Source organism: Procambarus clarkii, chromosome 37, assembly GCF_040958095.1.
Source record: "Procambarus clarkii isolate CNS0578487 chromosome 37, FALCON_Pclarkii_2.0, whole genome shotgun sequence".
Lineage (NCBI taxonomy): Eukaryota > Metazoa > Arthropoda > Malacostraca > Decapoda > Cambaridae > Procambarus > Procambarus clarkii.
The window spans coordinates 22,719,951-22,740,756 of record NC_091186.1 but is presented as its reverse complement, the minus strand read 5'-3'; the positions used below and the strand labels follow the sequence as shown (position 1 = coordinate 22,740,756).

General features: G+C 42.5%; 1 protein-coding gene across 14 annotated transcripts in view; it reads left to right on the top strand.

Annotated features, from left to right (window-relative positions):
* LOC123765891 (phosphatase and actin regulator 2) overlaps positions 1 to 20,806 on the top strand; it is a 568,756-nt gene that overhangs the window by 516,160 nt on the left and 31,790 nt on the right. For 12 of the 14 annotated variants that reach the window (XM_069337250.1, XM_069337256.1, XM_069337255.1 and 9 more), the window contains one exon: positions 12,443 to 12,599. In XM_069337250.1, coding sequence (XP_069193351.1) covers positions 12,443 to 12,599 — 157 coding nt within the window. The remainder of the gene's footprint in view (positions 1 to 12,442; positions 12,600 to 20,806) is intronic. The other 2 variants (XM_069337254.1, XM_069337252.1) reach the window with 2 other exon arrangements.

Below are 20,806 nucleotides of genomic sequence, written 5' to 3'. Positions count from 1 at the left end.
ACAATAACGTGACTGAAGATATGAAGATGTGTGGCTGGGTCATCATCGGGCAAATTCTTCACAAAATGGAATGTGGTGTCGCCATCACCAAGCTAACTTTATATATTTTTAGGAACTTTCATAAAAGCAAGGGGTGGGGGGGGGACGGGTGAACGGGTGGAAGCTACATCACATTGCCTTATCAACTTACACCTTGCTGTGCAGGCATTACAAACTGAAAACCTCTGTGGTCCAATCATATACTGTAGTGTGTAGTTGACAGCTGTGTGACATTAAAGTACATTTGCAGAGCACTTGGTGGGGTTTGACCATGTGGGGTAGCTACATCTTGCCACTGGACCATGAGCTTTCATAAAAGCAAGGGAAGCTAGGAGGACCTACCTACAGTTTTTTAAGGCTCTTTCGTGAAAGGGGGGGGGGGGTTGAGGGTCTTCCTTTGTAGCACCTTTGTTCTTGAAGGGCATGGCAATCATCAAAGTTTCTTTCCTAGTAGCTTGGCATCATCAGCAAACATGGTCATATAATTCTGTATTCTTTCTGGTAGATTGTTGATGTTGAAAACCTGATCATCCAGGTTTTCAACAACAAGCAAACTAGGTATCACCTAATAGGAACCCCGGCAGCCTCCCAATGGGCAATAAAGAAAACTAAAGGTAGGAAAGAGCACCCCGAGGAAGCACTACAACCTAAGGAACCAGAAAGAGGTACGGCCGGTGCGATTATGCAAGCTGGGCATCCCAGTGCACCCTAACCAGCAACAACCTCCTTCCCTAACCAGGGCTAAATGAAAGTACCGAGACCTAAGCTGACTCCCAAGGGCGAGGCAGAAAGCCAAGCAGCTGCTACCTCTATGGGGTTGGGAACCTAAAGGTCCCAGAGAAGAGGACCCTTGAGGCAACAAGGGGTGTACTCACAGGGCACCTAGGGAGTGGGGCCCTAGGTGCATGCAGCCCTTGGTACAGAACTCCTGGCCACTGCCAATGCACAGCAGGAGCACCAGCATGGTGAAACCTATTAGGCAACTGAGACCAGAGCAGACTTCCACCCCATTTAGCTTCAGACGACAAACTGACGGTCCAGCTGCCAGCTCAATGGGCCGGGACCCCCCCTCTCCCCCTCCGGGGGGGGGGGGACGTTAGCAGGGACGTGTGATGACGTGTTGCTTGTTAGCTTGTTTTCCTTGGGGGAGTTTCTAGGCTCTGTGTGGTCTCAGGTTGCAATTTTTCTACCAGGATGGGTCTGTTTTGCAGTGCCTAACTTTCTGGGTGTTCAACCCTGGTCGATGGCAGACATGATTACTTTCATATGAGTTTCAAAGGCCATTGCTCCTTTCGCCTCTCTGAGACCATGTTTTGGCTAGTGGTCCCTGGTAGGCATGACAACTCCATATGATTGAAGCCCCATACTAATATTAGCTAATATCAGTCCAATAGCTCCAGGGAGCCTCCGGGGCTCTACCCAGAAAATGGTGTTTCATTACATTCATTGCTGGGTTTATTGTTTGTTTTTGGTCAATCTCTGATCCCCAAGCTGCCCTCTCCTCGTAGTAAGCCAGATTCCGAGCCTAACTTCCAGTAGGTTATGGAGGGTTCAATGAGGCCTGGTGTGTTTAGCTAAGGCTTGATGGGGCCCACCAGAAATGTGCTTTGCATTCTATTCAATGCTTAATTTTGAGTTAAAATGATGGGGTTATGAAATAATGTTATTTTTATCTTTTAAAATGTTTACAAGCAATTTTGGTAAAGCCTCCTGATAACCATATTCTTGAAGATTGAAGATAATGTATAATGCTTAACTATATATCATTGACTACAGGGAAGCATTTTATAACTGGCACTGATTACATCGTTTGATGTTCAGGGAGGGGTTCCTCCCAGATGGGGCATGTCTGCTCACCCGGGTTGGTTCCTTTTCGGCTCGCTGGGGTTGGGTTCCTGATTCCCTGGTGGCCGTTCCTTCTGGTTTTTGTCTACCTTGACCAGGGAGCCGGTCGGTCTAGCGGAGAGCACGCTGGACTTGTGATCCTGTAGTCCTGGGTTCGATCCCAGGCACCGGCGAGAAACAATGGGCAGAGTTTCTTTCACCCTATGCCCTGTTACCTAGCAGTAAAATAGGTACCTGGGAGTTAGTCAGCTGTCACGGGCTTCTTCCTGGGGGTGGAGGCCTGGTCGAGGACCGGGCCGCGGGGACACTAAAAAGCCCTGAAATCATCTCAAGATAACCTCAAGATAACCTTGGCAAGACCTGTTGCTTTACTCGGTTCCGATCCTGTGGGTCTTCCCGCTGCTCTGCCTCTGTTTGCGGATGAATCCAGGGCTGGTTCGTTCTTTCCTTCGAGTCTTCGCGTCTCGGATTTTTGTCTCTAGTTGTCGCCTGTGTGGGCACTGGTGGTTTCGTTGTTGGTCTCCCACTTGCATGCTTCGTCTTGGCGGTGGTGTGTAATTTTCCTGGTGGTCCTTCTGGTTTTCCTATCACTGCGAAGGGTCCTTCGGTCTCTGATAGGGTTGTCTTGTCTTTCCCTTCGGGGTTGTTCCGGGACCATTGTCTGGTGCCGTGTACTGTCATCTCGTCTTGGGTGGCGCTGGCGGGGCCACTCCAACTTGTGTTCGGTGTTGCTGTTACTTCTGCTCAGTTCCGCTTGCTGTCTTGGGCGTTGTTTCACCTCCAGCCTGCTCTTGTGTTTCCAGTGCTGTCCTGGTCATTGGCCTGGGTGGTCTATTTTCTTTCTTCTCCTCGGTTTGGTCCTTATGTTGCTGCTTTGTTGGTCAGGCCGGGGGTGCTTCCTTTGTTGTTCGGTTGCGGTTCTTCGCTGTTTTCTGCGCGTCTTGACCTCGGGGGTCGTGGACGCATTTTGGTTTGCCCGGGTTCCCTTCTTTCCCTCAAGGAAAGCACCTCCTGTTCTGAGATTCAAGTCTCCCAGGTTGTCTGCAGGGTCTTTTCGTTTTGTCTGTGGTCTTGTTTTTTAGGTTAGGGCACGTTGCGTCCGCCTCCCGGATCCTTCCCTCTTTTCCTTATTTGTGGTGAGGTAGCTCCGGGGAGCCGACACGGCTCCCCCTAGAAAACCAGTGTTGAATGTAATGAAACACATTTTCTGGGCGAGTCCCGGAGACTCCCCGGCATCCTTCCCTCCCTCCGGTCGGCGGTGTTTTTCGCATATTTTGATATCTAGCCTAAGAACTGCCAGTTGGATCACCGGCACGGATGGTCTAGGGCTCACTCTTTCCCCTCCCGGGGAGGGGGGGTTGTGCAGATGGCGGCGCGGCGACATCATGATGTCATGCTAGTTAGATAATTTTGTTTGGGAAGTTCTGTCTACTCGTTCGGCTTTCAGTTACCTACCTTGAGGTTACCTTGAGGTGCTTCCAGGGCTTAGCGTCCCCGCAGCCCGGTCGTCGACCAGGCCTCCTGGTTGCTGGACTGATCACCCAGGTTGTTGGACGCGGCTGCTCGCAGCCTGACGTATGAGTCACAGCCTGGTTGATCAGGTATCCTTTGGAGGTGTTCGATGGGGAGGATGGAGGTGTATCAGTAGCAATATTTTCACCAGAATAGGGGTTTGTTTTGGGGCGCCTACTTTTGTGGGTGCCTGTCCCAGTCGATGGCAGACATAGAATGATCTCGACCACAGGGGGGGGTTTCTATAGGCCATTGCTCCTCGTGCCTCTCTGAGGTGGGCCAGGTTCTGGCTCGTGGTCCCCGGTAGGCAAGAAATCCAATCACTTTGACTGATCCATTCAGCCTGGATAGCTCCGGGAGCCTCCGGGACGCGCCCAGAAAATGGGATTTCATTACATTCAATGCTGGTTTTTCCAATATTTTGACTAATACACTTGTCAATGATAAATGTGTATAATTGAGGGGGGGGGGGTTCCCTGCTGCCACTTTTGTAGATTGGAACTATTTTAGCCTTTTTCCACACATCTACTAGGACTCCTGTACACAGTGATGCCTGAAAAATCAGTTTGTGGAATGCTGAGCTCAGGTGCACATTCTCGGAACCCATGGTGAAACTCCATCTGGGCCGTGTAACTGTTAATGTTTGTTTAATTATCCAAGTGTAATTACACGATGAAAGCCTTGCTCGTGGTGTCTCATCATCCCACCAATTTGTGTCATATAATGCTTTTAAACTGCTGATGGTTTGGCCTCCACCACTTTCTCACTTAGCTTGTTCCAACTGTCTACGACTGTTTGCAAAAGGGAAATTTTGTATGATTCTTCAGGACATTTGTTTCCTTGAGATTCTAACCTTTTGTTCTTGAAATTGCAGGTTTAAAAAAAATAATGTTTCGTAGTCCTGTTGCTATTCTGTATGTAGTCATCATATCGTCTCTTTTCTTCCTATCTTGTAGCCTTGGCATGTTGAACCCCCCCCCCCCCCCCACCCCCCTCCAGATTTTCCTTATAACTCATGTTCTTAGGTTCATTTAGTAACATGTCTTTCACCCTTCCCAATTTGTTTGCTTTCTGAGATGTGGGCACAACACTATTGCTAATCATTCAAATTTTGGTCTCGCAGTGAACAGTGAATTTTGGTGAACAGTGTCTTTAATATTTCTCCGTCCATATATTTAAAATGTGGTATCTCAGTGGCATATATGGGGTCCTCTGGGGCCAGCTAACTATCCAGAACTACTACTAGATTTCATTCCTTGTCAGATGTTTTTAGTATCTTTTCACATAATTTGTAGGTTAAGTGTTGTCTGTTCTCCCATATTTCACATTTCATTATTTGGCGTTTACATTGAATTCCATCTCTGCTGCGTTCACTTTGTCAAAGTCATTTTGGAGGACAATTGCAGTCATCAGAGTCCCTGGCTTTCCCTAACAGTTTTGCATTATCAGTAAACATACTCGTGTAACTCTGTATTTCCCTTGGGTACAAGAACTGAACCTTCACGTACTCTGTTAGTGACATATCTCCAATCAGACAAATATCCTCTTATCATTGATTTTATTTATCTCTGATAAAAAAAAAATCCAATTCAGAAATCTGCCCATCACCCCTCCAATGTGTTATAACTTCTAGAAGAGTCTCTGGCATGGGACATGTCAAGGCTTTAAATTGAGGTACAGTACAGTATATGCAAGTGGCCTAGCCTTCCCTTGCAATATTAATATGGCTCTACTCTAAAAACTAAGCAGCTTTGTTTCAGTAGACTTTCCTGTTCAAAATCCAGACTGTCCATTATCGTTACCTTCTAATACTGTATTTTATTAAAATTTTCTCTAGTGTTTGTACTACCATGCTTGTCAATGATACAGGTCTATAGTTAAGTGGGTCTTCCTGTTTTCATTCATATAGATTAGAACTATTGTGTTTTTACATTTTTCCAAATGTCAGCAAGGTACTCTGTAAGGATGTTTGGAAGATAATCTGTAGTGGGGGCATTAATCTTGGATGCACATTACCTAAGTAACCAAGGTGAGGCTCCCTGTGGTTTGAAGCTTGTATTTCTGTCTAGCTCCCAGAGCCATTTCTGTGGGAGAGCCCTGCCAGTTCCCTGAAGCTATCCAAACTGATATAGTGCTATATTAGTTGGGGGGGTCATCAGTCGTAGAATTCTAATGCCTACCGGGGACCACAAGCCAGAACCTGGCCCCCCTCAGAGGCGCAGGCCCTGGAAACACAAACCAAAACTGTCTCTATTTTCCGCTTGTTACAACTTGTAATAAAGTTGTTACATCTTGGCTTAACGTGTTTATGACGTATTAGAATGTTACAACTTGCTATATTGGTGGTTATAACTGGTTAGGAGGTGTTAAAACTTGTTCGAACGTTGTACCAACGTCGTAGTTTCGGTGTGTGTTTGGCGGGGGGAGCAATGGGCACTTTAAATGTAAAGTATGTCGTACTTGCCATCGACTGGGGAAGGACCCAGAAACGTAGGCGAAACAAAATAGACCACTGTCTGGTTGAAAATTGCAAGCTACTTCCTTAAAATAGCAAAAGAAGAACTTCAGAAATAAAACAAACAAGCAACACTTCATCCAACTAGCCTCCCACTCATTAGCACAACCCCTCCCCCCACTCCACAGGGGGAGGGTGATCCGGCAACCCACCAATTCGGTTCTTGAACTGATTTGCTGGTGGTCGAACGTCACCTCTTCCCTCGGTTTCCTGTTGTGGATTTTTGCCTTGTGAGGCTGCTCCTAACTTTTTGTGCGTTGCCCAGATGTAATTACCTAAGTGTAATTACCTAAGTGTAGTTACAGGATGAGAGCTACGCTCGTGGTGTCCCGTCTTCCCAGCACTCTTTGTCATATAACGCTTTGAAACTACTGACGGTCTTGGCCTCCACCACCTTCTCACTTAACTTGTTCCAACCGTCTACCACTCTATTTGCGAAGGTGAATTTTCTTATATTTCTTCGGCATCTGTGTTTAGCTAGATTAAATCTATGACCTCTTGTTCTTGAAATTCCAGGTCTCAGGAAGTCTTCCCTGTCGATTTTATCAATTCCTGTTACTATTTTGTATGTAGTGATCATATCACCTCTTTTTCTTCTGTCTTCTAGTTTTGGCATATTTAATGCTTCTAACCTCTCCTCGTAGCTCTTGCCCTTCAGTTCTGGGAGCCACTTAGTAGCATGTCTTTGCACCTTTTCCAGTTTTTTGATGTGCTTCTTAAGATATGGGCACCACACAACAGCTGCATATTCTAGCTTTGGCCTAACAAAAGTCATGAACAATTTCTTTAGTATATCGCCATCCATGTATTTAAATGCAATTCTGAAGTTAGAAAGCATAGCATAGGCTCCTTGCACAATATTCTTTATGTGGTCTTCAGGTGATAGTTTTCTATCTAGAACCACTCCTAGATCTCTTTCTTTATCAGAATTCTTTAAAGATTTCTCACATAATATATAGGTTGTGTGGGGTCTATGTTCTCCTATTCCACATTCCATAACATGACATTTATTAACATTAAATTCCATTTGCCAAGTGGTGCTCCATATACTTATTTTGTCCAGGTCTTCTTGAAGGGCATGACAGTCATCTAAATTTCTTATCCTTCCTATTATCTTAGCATCATCAGCAAACATGTTCATATAATTCTGTATACCAACTGGTAGATCATTTATGTACACAATAAACATCACTGGTGCAAGAACTGAACCCTGTGGTACTCCACTTGTGACATTTCTCCATTCTGATACATTGCCTCTGATTACTGCCCTCATTTTTCTATCAGTCAGAAAATTTTTCATCCATGATAGAAGCTTACCTGTCACCCCTCCAATATTTTCCAGTTTCCAGAACAACCTCTTATGTGGAACTCTGTCGAAAGCCTTTTTTAGGTCCAGATAGATGCAGTCAACCCAACCATCTCTTTCCTGTAATATCTCTGTGGCTCGATCATAGAAACTGAGTAAATTCGATACACAGGATCTTCCAGATCGAAAACCATACTGTCTGTCTGATATTATATCATTTCTCTCTAGGTGTTCTACCCATTTAGTTTTGATTAGTTTTTCCAATACTTTCACTATTACACTTGTCAATGATACAGGTCTATAATTGAGGGGGTCTTCCCTGCTGCCACTTTTGTAGATTGGAACTATGTTAGCCTGTTTCCACCCGTCTGCTACGATTCCTGTACACAGGGATGCCTGAAAGATCAGGTGAAGTGGAATGCTGAGCTCAGATGCACATTCTCTCAGAACCCATGGTGAAACGCCATCTGGGCCAGCTGCTTTGTTCTTACCGAGCTCCTTGAGCATTTTTTCCACTTCGTCTCTAGACACCTCTATGTGTTCTATGTTGTTCTCTGGAATTCTTATTGTATCTGGTTCCCTAAAGATTTCATTTTGTACAAACACACTTTGGAACTTTTCGTTTAGTGTTTCACACATTTCCTTTTCATCTTCCGTGAATCTATTTCCCATTTTCAACCTCTGAATATTATCCTTTACCTGCAATTTGTTGTTTATGAATTTATAGAATAGACCTGGTTCTGTTTTACATTTGTCCGCAATCCCTTTTTCAAAATTTCTTTCTGCCTCTCTCCTCACTGCCGTGTAGTTGTTTCTCGCATCTTTGTATCGCTGGTATGTTTGGGGGTTCGGCCTCTTCCTGTATTGATTCCATTTTTGTGTCTTTCGGTCTCTAGCCCTCTCGCAATTTCTATTGAACCAATCCTGTTTCCTAGTTCTGCATCTCTGTTTTGGTATAAATTTTTTTGTGCCTTTATCATATATTTCACAAAACTTGCCATACATCTCATTCACTTCCTTGCCTAGCATCAAGTCTGTCCAATTATACTCACTAAAAAAATTTCTAAGGTCACCATAATGTCCTCTCCTGAAGTCTGGTTTTTCAACTGCTTCAACCTCCTTATTTTCTTCCAGCTTATAACGCATTGCATACTTTATTCCCAAAAAGACATGGTCACTTTTACCCAAGGGAGGAAGGTACTGAATGTCAAATATCTCTTCCTCCTTCCTGGTAAATATCAAATCTAGCATGGAGGGAACGTCCCCTTCCCTCATCCTCGTAGCTTGTTTAACATGTTGATACAAGAATGTTTCCAGGATGAGGTCTACAAATTTACAGGTCCAAAAATCTTCTGTTTTAGCTTCATATGCTTCCCAGTCTATGGATTTCAAGTTGAAGTCACCGACTATCAACAGTCGTGATCTATCGTTATCCGCTCTCGCTATAATATCTCTCATTATTGTTATAAGACCTTCACGTTTACTATCTAGCTCCTCCTTTGACCATGTGCTGCTTGGCGGTGGACTATATGCATTTATCATCATTAGTTTATCATCCTCATAGCAGATCTCTAGTGCTATTATGTCAACTTCTTGTGGATTGGCAGTCATTATTTCCTTCACCTTTAGGTGTTCTTTTACCAGCACAGCAACGCCACCGCCTTTCCTAATTTTTCTGTCCCGTCTCCAAATTGAGTAGCCCCTTGGGAATATGACCTCATTTAAAATTACATCTTCAAGTTTTGTCTCCGTGAGTGCAACAATGTCTGGTGTCTGCAGCTGTATTACATCACTTAACTCCAGTATCTTCGATCTCACTCCATCTATGTTGGTGTATGCAATCTTCAGGAACTTGTTCCCCCTCTCCTTATTCTTCACTCCCCCTCTCTCTATTGATTTTGTTGGTTTGCCTTTATGTACCACTTTACTGGTTTGCCTACCCCTATCACTTTGTAGAAAAAAGAATTTATTTCTTCTTCATTCCTGCTCTCATTTAAATGTTTTGCCTCGGCGAGGTTCAGTTTCAGCTTCTCTCTATCTTCTTTTGAAAGATCTCGTCTTAACGACCACCCTTTCCCATCCTCATCCCTTTGCAATTTTCTAGCATTCCTTAGTACTTCTTCCATCTGTTTGGCACCGTTTAGGGTGATCCTCAAAGGTCGATCTTTCCCTTTTACGTACCTGCCTATTCTCCTGTAGTCGCACACATTCTCTCTGTTTGTAAGACCTTCCACGAGGCCAAGAATTTTATCTACTACTTTAGCTTCTTCTACAGCTCTTTCTGACCTAGATGTTATCGCCTTTTCTTTGCAGCCAAAAATGATCAGGGACTTACTCCGATCAACTGTGTTTTGCACCAACTTCGGGTTAGATGCCAATTCTTTCCTCACTTCTAGCCTAATGTTTGTTTTATCTTGGTTGCTGCAGTGTTTGACTTCCTTTACTGCTTCTTCTATTTTTTCCTTCTCCTTGGCCACTTGTGCATAAGTGAGTTGCATATCTTTCTTGCACTGTTCTATTCCCTGTGTAACTTCCTCCATCTGTGCTGACAAAAGCTGTTTCTCCTGTTGAATTTCCTTGCCTAACCTATTGTAGTCATTTATGTTTAAATTTACTTTAACTTCTTCCAAAGCTATTTTTAAGAGTTTATTTTCTTCTTCCATGGCTTTGCAATTTGTTTCCAATTGATTCTTATCCTTGCGCAAGTCTTTCACTAAACCCTCAAGACATAAAACTTTGCTATTCAAATGGTCATTACTTTCTTTCAATTTACTAATTATTTCTACATGAGAGTTCACTATAGTATCTAAATTTACCAACTTGTTATGTAGACTACTAATATCAATGCTTTCTTCATTGAATCCCTCAAAATCAAGCTCTGTTTTGTTTTTCCCTTTGCCGGCGGCCATCTTGAATGTTCTTCTCTGCACTGTAAACACTAGGGCAACTTTTTCTCATCCGATTTTTCACTTCCCTTAGCACTTTCCTGTTATCTCACCTATTTTTCAAGAGCACTATACCTTTATGTTCTCTGGGACACCACTCACTACCATCAACCTGTACTACAATACTTAGGATTGTTGAAATATGCTGGAGCTCCTCTGCTGCAAGTGTTGACCCTAGGGGTGTCACCTTTTGAATATCTTGTATTTTTGAATTTTGAATAGATGTATTAGTGTACTGGAGCTGCACGTGCCTAGGGACACCTAGGGAAGCTAATCGCAAAGCCATAGCAGAGGAAGAGTCTTGAAAATAGTTTTTGAAGTTAAAAAAAAAGAAATCTAAACAAATGACCACAATAGGTTAGGTAAGGAAATCTAACAGGAAAAACAGCTTTTGTCAGTACAGATGGAGGGAGTTACACAGGGAATAGAACAGTGCAAAAAGGATATGCAACTCACCTATGCACAAGTGGCCAGGGAGAAGGATAAACTAGAAGCAGCAGTAAAGGAAACCAAACACTGCAGCAACCAGGATAAAACAAACATTAGGCTTGAATTCAGAAAGGAACTGACATCAAACCCAAAATTGGTTCAAAACACAGTCGATCGTAGTAAGTTCCTAATAATTTTTGGTTGCAAAGAAAGAGAGATAACATCTAGGTCAGAAATAGGCATAAAAGTAGTAGATGAAATTGTTGGGTTAGTGGAAGGTCTTACAACCAAAGAGAATGTCTGGGACTACAGGAGAATTGGCAGGTACGAAAAAGGAAACGATCGACCTTAGAGTATCACCCTAAATGGTGCTAATTAGATGGAAAAGTACTAAGGATTGTTAGGAAAATGCAAAGGGAGTCCTAGTAGATGTGTGGGAAAAAAGGCTAACATAGTTCCAATCTAGAGAAGTGGCAGCAAGGGAAGACTCCCCTTAATTATAGACCTGTATCATTAACAAGTGTAGTAGTCAAAATATTAGAAACCCATTTTTAAAACCAAATGGGTAGAACACCTATGCATCTATATAATATGCAACTCCAGCCTGGAGTCCATACCTAGTTAAACACAAGACAGTCAGAAAAGATTCAGCGGTATGCCACCAGACTCGTCCTGGAACTGAGAGGTATGAGCTACAAGGAAAGGCTGAAGGATCTGAACCTCGTGTCCCTGGAAAACAGAAGAGTAAGGGGAGACATGATAACCACCTACAAAATTCTTGGGGGAATTGACAGGGTGGACAAAGACAAACTCTTCAGCACGGGTGGAACACGAACAAGGGGGCACTGGTGGAAACTTAGTACCCAAATGAAACTTGGTACCACAAAAACATTAGAAAGAATTTTTTCAGTGTCAGAGTAGTTAACAAATGGAATGCACTAGGAAGTGATGTGGTGGAGGCTGACTCCATACACAGTTTACAATGTATGAATGTATGATAGAGCCCAGTAGGCTCATGAATCTGTACATCAGTTGATTGACGGTTGAGAGGCGGGACCAAAGAGGCAAAGCTCAATCTCCTGCAAGCACAACTAAGTGAATACAACTAGGCGAGTACCTGGAGAGAAATGATATAATATCAGACACTGTATGGTTTTCGATCTAGAAGATCTTGTGTAACAAATTTACTCAGTTTCTATGGTCGAGCCACAGAGATTACAACCGTCTACAATTGTTTGTGAAAGTGAATTTTCTTATATTTTTTCAGCAGCTTTGTTTAGTTTTAATCTCTATGACCTGTTGTTCTTGAAACTCCAAATTGGAGTATGAGTGAGTGAGGTGAGTATGAGAGAATGGAAGGGGAAGAATGAATGAATGTGAGTGAGTGACAGAGGCTGAAACACAAAAAATTAACACGTGATGAATGATGTAAAAAGTATAACCACAAAGGAACTGAAACAAGAAACTTTTGTGTGTACACAATGTCTCAAGCATTTCTCATTTTAATTCCCTTGGCATATTTTCATACATACATACATACATACATACATACATACATACATACATACATACATACATGGACCAAAGAGCCAAAGCTCAACCCCTGCAAGCACAATTAGGCGAGTACATACATACATACATACATACATACATACATATACATACATTCTACATACATTCTACATATACATACATACATATGTCACATTCTTAATCACGTGTTTATTTTCGTGATATACACACATATACATACATACATGATATTCCATATGATTGTATCAACTTAGTAAATTTATGTATGTATGAATGCTTCATATAATTGTTGATTTATTGTTTTGTAAACTTTTGCAGATCGTTTAGCTACTAAAGTTGCGAGAAGAGACAGCCTCGCTCAAAAACTAAAGTGCCGACCGAACAAACAAGACCTCATTGATCGAAACATCATTCCTGTACAGTCTGAGAATGATAGAAAGGAGTTTAGAGAAGCTATTGGAGCCAAGCTCACAAGGTAAGGATAGATTTATCTTTATTAAATTTGTTAGTTACCATATTTTCTGGCAGATAGGATGCAGTGTTACTACCCTTGAGCTGCACACCTGTTAATAGCCAACAACCCCTGCAAAGGGCAAGACAAAAATTGCAAAAAATTGTAATACTTTATTGTTAAAATGTGTTCCCTGATTTATGTGAAAAATAAGAACAAATTTAATGTTACTCATCATTGCTGTAAACAAGCAGAGAAATCTCACTGTGATGTCATGATTCATGCTTGCTTGTGCATTGAGTGTCTCCAAGGCGTCACGCAGACCAGTAGATGGGAGTTGCAACGAATTTTGCACTTTTTCGCATCATTTACAATGTCTGTAATGTATTTTATCACAGTTCTTTCACTGCTAGTGTTCAGTATGATGTCACTTGATGTTCTATTTCAATAATTCATCAGTCTCTGTGGTGTAGTGGTAAGACGCTTGCCTGGCATTCTGCGAGCGCTTTGTCCTGGGTTTGTATCCTGGCCGGGGAGGATTTATTGGGCGCAAATTCTTAACTGTAGCCTCTGTTTAACTCGACAGTAAAATGGGTACTTGGTTGTAAAAATGATTCTTCGTGGGGGTCGTATTCCAGGGATCATAGGATTAAGAACTTGCCCAAAACGCTACGCGTACTAGTGGCTGTACAAGAATGTAAGAACTCTTGTATATATTTAAAAAAAAAATTCTTGCATAACATTGATACAGTACACAGACACACACACACATTCAGGTGTGTGTGTTTGTGTAAGGAAGATAAGAAACTTCGACGATTGTCATGCCCTTCAAGAAGACCTGGACAAAATAAGTGTATGAATCACCACTTGGCAAATGGTATTTAATGTGAATAAATGCCATGTTATGGAATGTGAAATACTAGAAAATAGACCACATACAACCTTCAAATTATGTCAAAAATCTTAAAAATCTGATAAAGAGCTCTAGGTGTTCCAGATAGTTTTGTATCACCTGAAGACCACTTCAAGAACATGGTGCAAGGAGCCTATGCTACGCTTTCCAATTTCAGCATTTATTTCAAATGTATGGATGGTGAAATACTAAAGAAATTGTTCACAACCTTTGAGACCTAAGCTGGAATAAGCAGTGTTGTATGGTGCCCATATCTTAAGAAGCACATAAACTAACTGGAAAAGCTACAAAGACATGCAACTAAATGGCTCTTGAACCTGAAAGACAAGAGCTGCAATAGGGGGTTAGATGTATTAAATATGCCAAAACTAGAAGTTAGAAGAAAATGAGCAATACGATCACTACATTCAGAATAGTGACAGGAATCTACAAAATTTACAAAGAGGAATTCCTGAAACTAGCAACTTGAAGAGGAGGAGGACACAGATTCAAGCCAAGGAAACAAAGGTGCCAAAAAAATATTAGAACGTTTTCTTTTGCAAACATAGTGGTAGACGGGTTGGAACAAATTGAGAAGGTGATGGAGGCCAAAACCGTCATTACTTTAGTTTCAAAGCGTTATATGACGGTGCTGGGAAGGTGGAACACCATGAGCATAGCTCTCATCCTGTAACTACACTTAGGTAATTACTCTTAGCTAATATAAATGTGTTTAGTTTTCATGATCATGAAATAAACTGTTTGTGACAATATTAGAAAGAAAAATAATTTGTTTTACCCAGCCACTTTGCCTGGACGGTAGTGCGACGGTCTCACTTCATGCAGGTCGGCATTCAATCCCGGACCGTACAAGTGGTTGGACAGCATTCCTTTCCCCTGTCCCATCCCAAATCCTTAACCTGATCCCTTCCAAATGCTATAAAGTCATAATGGCTTGGCACTTTCACCTGATAATTAAAGAAAAATTGAATTTGTTTTTAATGCACATGACAGAATTAGGTGTCACATGAAATTGTTGTGCAGTGCAGGGATTAAGGAGAGAATTGAAGAGGGAGCAAAGAAAATGCAAGTGCTTTGAATGGAACCAGGCTAAATGGCAGACCTCTAGTGAAGATGTACCTTATAGAAGTACTTTGAAGGGTACAAGGCCAAGTGACTGACTTAAGTTGGTATGTATAGAATTACATTGGAGGGAGGTGGTTGTATGTATAGAATTACATTAGGAGTTTGATTTAGAAGGCAAGTGGAAATGAGTGTAGATTCAAGAGGCTTTGGGATAGAAGTTATATTGTATACACGAGTGACAAAAAATATGAATCTGTCGAATACAAATGAACACAGCTTTTAAGGAAGAGGTTTGGATGTGATCCTTTATCATATAAATACTGTACTCTTTATATATAATACTTGAATCTGTAAAAGTATATTAAATTCATATTCTAAGGTAAATTAATTGCTAACCCAACTGTGAAGGAAAATACTGTTCTTGCACTCTGCAAATCAGATGTATGCTTTAATAGTTGGTCATGAAGAGCAGACCACCTTGCTTCCATTCACCGTGCTTATGAAGAGGTACGTCTTAATCTGCCAAATGCGATATTTATGATTAGTTTACTCCCAGATGATGATTTGGCATTTCCAATTTTTTCATCATTTGATGATGTGGGCTTTAGTAAGAAGCACACACCTAAGATTGCATTTAGCATCTTCTGTGTGGTCATAACTTACGTTTTGAAGTATTTGCCGTCCCTGAAAATTTTTCGATTCGCTAGATATTTGGGCAGTTAATTTTCTTTGGAGATATTTTCCAGTATGGTATGTTGTTAGGACATGCTACTTAACATTTTGCCTGGCCCTCCACATGACACCCAGCACACCCCAAGGTCAACAGAGCATTTCCTGTGAGCCGCACCTGCCCTAAAATGTTTATAGTCTTTTTCAGTTTTCTCACTTCAATTTTTGTGATACGTCATTCATTTTAGTATCAAATTGTTTGCAATAGAATGCTCTACAGGAATATATGCATACAAGGCCTAAAGGCCTGGCACACCATCTGCATCAAACCCAAAAATCAGCCCAGCCTTACCCGTGAGCGCACACCCACTCTAAAATGTTTATACTCTTTTCAGTGTTTTTTACCTCAATTTTTCATGCTACGTCGTTCATTTTGGTATCAGATTGTCCGCAATAGAATGCTCTAAAGGGATATATGCATATAACATCAAATGGCCCGGCGTGCCACCCTCAGCACACCCGAAGTTAGGCAGAGTTTTACCCGTGAGTGCACACCCACCCGCACTGAAATATTTATACTCTTTCCAGTCTGCCCACCTCAATTTTCTTGCTATGTAGTTTATTTCGGTATCAAATGCTTCACAATTGAATGGCGTGCATTTTAAAACTAGTCCCATAGTAATCAAACAATAAATGGAACTTTAACATATTTTAATTTTGGACGCTGCGTGCATCCTCTCGCACACTGAGTACAGTATATTTATATACGAACGCGTTATGCATTATAGGTCAAGTGTTAAAAAGGTTTATTGTGAATACAGTTACATATTATAAAATAGATCAGAAATTATAAAATATGTTCATAAAGTTCAATATGTAAAAAGTAACGACGGGAATACAAATCGTGCTCGTAAATATGCTTATGGAAGTGTCGTGAGAGGATGCTGAAGGTTATACTAGACCTGTTTTAAGATTTTCAGTGGTAATATGGTAAAATGTGGTGAAAGTTTTTGCACGATTGTGTAAAATTAACTGTACGCTGTTTGAACAGACGACTTGACTTGTTACGAATATTGGTTTCTCTTTCCAACATTTTGCTAAGAGCTAATCCTACCTTTCAGCTTTTGTGAATTGTGTAATACAAGCTGGTTAATATATTCAGAAAAAGTCCTGTAGCACAGTGGTCTACATCCTGGGCACACAATCAAGGGACCCAAGTTCAATCCCTAGGCAGAATGGTAGTGGTTGGACGCATTTCCTTTCACCTGATGCATCTGTTCACCTAGCAGTAAAATAGGTGCCTGGGAGTTATACAACTGTTGTGGGTTGCATCCTAGGGAAGGTCAGTATCTTGTCTGAAGGGGAAGGGGAGGGGAGGGACGTTGATAAGGCACAGGCTTTCTGTTTTCAAGAACAAGAACATCAAAGAGATGCCCTCATTACAATATCATCTCTGGATGCTTTTAAATGCTGTGTCACTTAAGGGAGGTATGTTTATATGCTGCCCTGTGTAATTGGGGTGTGTGTGCTGTGTATACCTTCTCTTCTCTGTTACAGCTACACATGTCCTGAATCTTAGTGCAGTCACTTGAGCATTTGCCAAACACGTGCAAGGGATGACTAGTCTATTTTAGGAAGGTGGATGTGGCACCGGTTACGTCTGGCTGATTATGCAGGATATGACCCATCAAGGGAGAATTGATTTACAGCGTTTTCATCTGGAGATCATTACATTACTGACAATTTCGTCGGTTAATATATTTACTTGTCAAAATAAGTGGGTCAGACCAGATATACTCTGGTCGTGGGTATCAACCATCTTGATTAGCATATTGTAAAAGTTTGTGCCGCCCTTAACGCAGTTAGTTTTATCGGGGAATCTGTAAAAGCATGAAAGTTACGTGTATTCTTGAAGATGTTGCGAATTGATTAACCAGTGTAGCCTTCGTGGTGGTGTACGTTTTCTCCTCCTCCCCCCCCCCCTCTCCAGTGTAGCCTTCCTGGTGGTGTACCACCTCCCCCCCCACAGTATTCACCTAGTTGTATTCACCTAGTTGTGTTTTGCTGGGGTTGAGCTTTGCTCTTTCGGCCCGCCTCTCAACTGTCAATCAACTGTTTACTAACTACTTTTTTTTTCACACCACACACACAACCCAGGAAGCATCCTGTGACAGCTGACTAACTTCCAGGTACCAATTTACTGCTAGGTAACAGGAGCATCAGGGTGAAAGAAACTTCCCATTGTTTCTCACTGGCGCTGGGAATCAATCCCGGGACCACAGGATCACACGTCCAGCATGGTGTCCTGTCAGCCAACGGCCCCGGTGTAGCCTTCCTGGTGGTGAACCTCCCACCCCCTCTCCCAGTATAGCCTTCCTGTATGTGTAACCCTTCCCCCCCTCTCCCAGTATAGCCTTCCTGGTGGTGTAACCCCCCCCCCCCTCTCCCAGTATAGCCTTCCTGGTGGTGTAACCCCCCCCCCCCTCTCCCAGTATAGCCTTCCTGGTGGTGTAAACCCCCCCCCCCTCTCCCAGTATAGCCTTCCTGGTGGTGTAACCCCCCCCCCCCTCTCCCAGTATAGCCTTCCTGGTGGTGTAAACCCCCCCCCCCTCTCCCAGTATAGCCTTCCTGGTGGTGTAACCCCCCCCCCCCCTCTCCCAGTATAGCATTCCTGGTGGTGTAACCCCCCCCCCCCCCTCTCCCAGTATAGCCTTCCTGGTGGTGTAACTTCCCCCCTCTCCCAGTATAGCCTTCCTGGTGGTGTAACCCCCCCCCCTCTCCCAGTATAGCCTTCCTGGTGGTGTAACCCCCCCCTCTCCCAGTATAGCATTCCTGGTGGTGTAACCCCCCCCCCCCTCTCCCAGTATAGCCTTCCTGGTGGTGTAACCCCCCCCCCTCTCCCAGTATAGCATTCCTGGTGGTGTAACCCCCCCCCTCTCCCAGTATAGCCTTCCTGGTGGTGTAACCCCCCCCCCCTCTCCCAGTATAGCCTTCCTGTTGGTGTAACCCCCCCCTCTCCCAGTATAGCATTCCTGATGGTGTAACCCCCCCCCCCTCTCCCAGTATAGCATTCCTGGTGGTGTAACCCCCCCCCCTCTCCCAGTATAGCATTCCTGGTGGTGTAACCCCCCCCCCCCCCTCTCCCAGTATAGCCTTCCTGGTGGTGTAAACCCCCCCCCCCCTCTCCCATTATAGCATTCCTGGTGGTGTAACCCCCCCCCCTCTCCCAGTATAGCCTTCCTGGTGGTGTAACCCCCCCCCCCCTCTCCCAGTATAGCCTTCCTGGTGGTGTAAACCCCCCCCCCTCTCCCAGTATAGCCTTCCTGGTGGTGTAACCCCCCCCCCTCTCCCAGTATAGCCTTCCTGGTGGTGTAAACCCCCCCCCCTCTCCCAGTATAGCCTTCCTGGTGGTGTAACCTCCCCCCCCCCTCTCCCAGTATAGCCTTCCTGGTGGTGTAACCCCCCCCTCTCCCAGTATAGCCTTCCTGGTGGTGTAACCCCCCCCCCCTCTCCCAGTATAGCCTTCCTGGTGGTGTAAACCCCCCCCCCTCTCCCAGTATAGCCTTCCTGGTGGTGTAACCTCCCCCTCCCCCTCTCCCAGTATAGCCTTCCTGGTGGTGTAACCCCCCCCCTCTCCCAGTATAGCCTTCCTGGTGGTGTAAACCCCCCCCCCCCCTCTCCCAGTATAGCCTTCCTGGTGGTGTAAACCCCCCCCCCCCTCTCCCAGTATAGCCTTCCTGGTGGTGTAAACCCCCCCCCCCCCCTCTCCCAGTATAGCCTTCCTGGTGGTGTAAACCCCCCCCCCCCTCTCCCAGTATAGCCTTCCTGGTGGTGTAAACCCCCCCCTCCCCCTCTCCCAGTATAGCCTTTTAGTACTGTCACTGTACAGTACAGTACAGTAACCACACCCTTTACCTCCTGCCTTTCAAATCATTTGTGCTATCCCACCCTGAAGACTAAACAATAATAACTTTGAAAACAGAAGGATATTTGAAATGGGAGGAGGAGGGCGTACACCGCATGCATAGACACGATAAACAGCCTTAATTATTTGGACCATCTTTAAACCTTTAAAATGTTCTCTTTAGCCCTTAGACCACACCATACATACATACAGCTTGTACATGATTTGACAAAAAATAATTTAACCTAAGTTTTTAAAACTTTTGCACAAACATTTTCCTATTTTTTTTTCATAATCAACTGGGCAAATGCTACATCTTTGTCTAAATGATCACAGCGTAACTTGAAAACAAGAGAATCGAGATTAATTTTAAAATTGAATATTGAACACTTCAGATTTTCAATTCAGAATAAAAACTATGAACTATCACCAATTGTTCATTTAATGTTGTTATTCTCTCAGAATAACATATGATCTTCATTTTCATCAAATTAGAATATAGGCTTTCAGTATAATTTACTGTAAAAAAAATCGTTAATAGGGCATTTGAAATACACGGTAAATTGAGACCCCCCAAAAAAATTATAACTCCAAATGTATAGGGGTTATGAAAAATCCATTCTGAAGGGATTATAGAACAGACAGCTGAGCACACAATATGTCAAAATAATGAGAATCGGTCAAAAACTGGAATTTTAGAAGCCACTTAAATTTGAAACTCTAGTTTGAGATAATTGAAGTTGAAGTTATCAACAATGAATAAAGGTAGTTTTGATTCGTTAATTTAATTGTATATTTTAATAAACATCGTTTGGCATTCATACTCAAATATGTGAAAGTTGTAGGTCAATCAATATGTGTGTTGAAATGAAGGCAAGAAAAAATAGCCCCCCCAAAACACAAAATATAGGGATAATTATAATAATTATAATGATTTAGAGGATTTATTTAGGGTATACTTTATATAAGTGGTAAAGCCCTAATCTGGTCCCTAATCATCAAAACAACCTAAAGAGACAAAGAAAATAGTTTGAAATCAGAGAGAAAATCAGCCCAAAAAATTAAAAGTTCCAAGTTTTAAGAGCTGTGACTGATTTATTTGTTAACCAATTTCATTTTATCTTCACATAGTTATGGAAACAGATGCATTCTCCAGGATGTGAAGGTTATAACAAAATCAGATAATAAACAAAGGAAAAAAAACTAAAATCTTAACAAAAAATCCCCCCCTCCCCCCCCCCCAAAAAAAAGAAAAATTGGGACATTGATGAAAGTAACACATATTAACATTGGACAATGTATTTTTATGATGTATAACAATAGATCATACTAACATAGTTATTCATTATTATTTATGTTATATATTACTCAGCAATGATATAAAAGCACCAACTGTATATTCACTTTGTGGATACTTCTTACTACTGTTGTTGTTCCTTGAGCGTCGGACAGGTGCTTGCATCTCTTTATTACTGCATTATCCTTCAATTCCAGTTATTAGGAGCTGTTCTCCTGATCAACAAAACGTTCTTGTTTGTTAAAAATTCGTCTAAAATCAATTTCTGAAAATATTTTGATGAAAGTTTATCACGACAGTGAAGCCAATGAGTTGGAGATTTATTTAACATTTTTAAGTTATTTTTACATAATTCAAATATTTTTCGCTACCAGGCCCCCAAT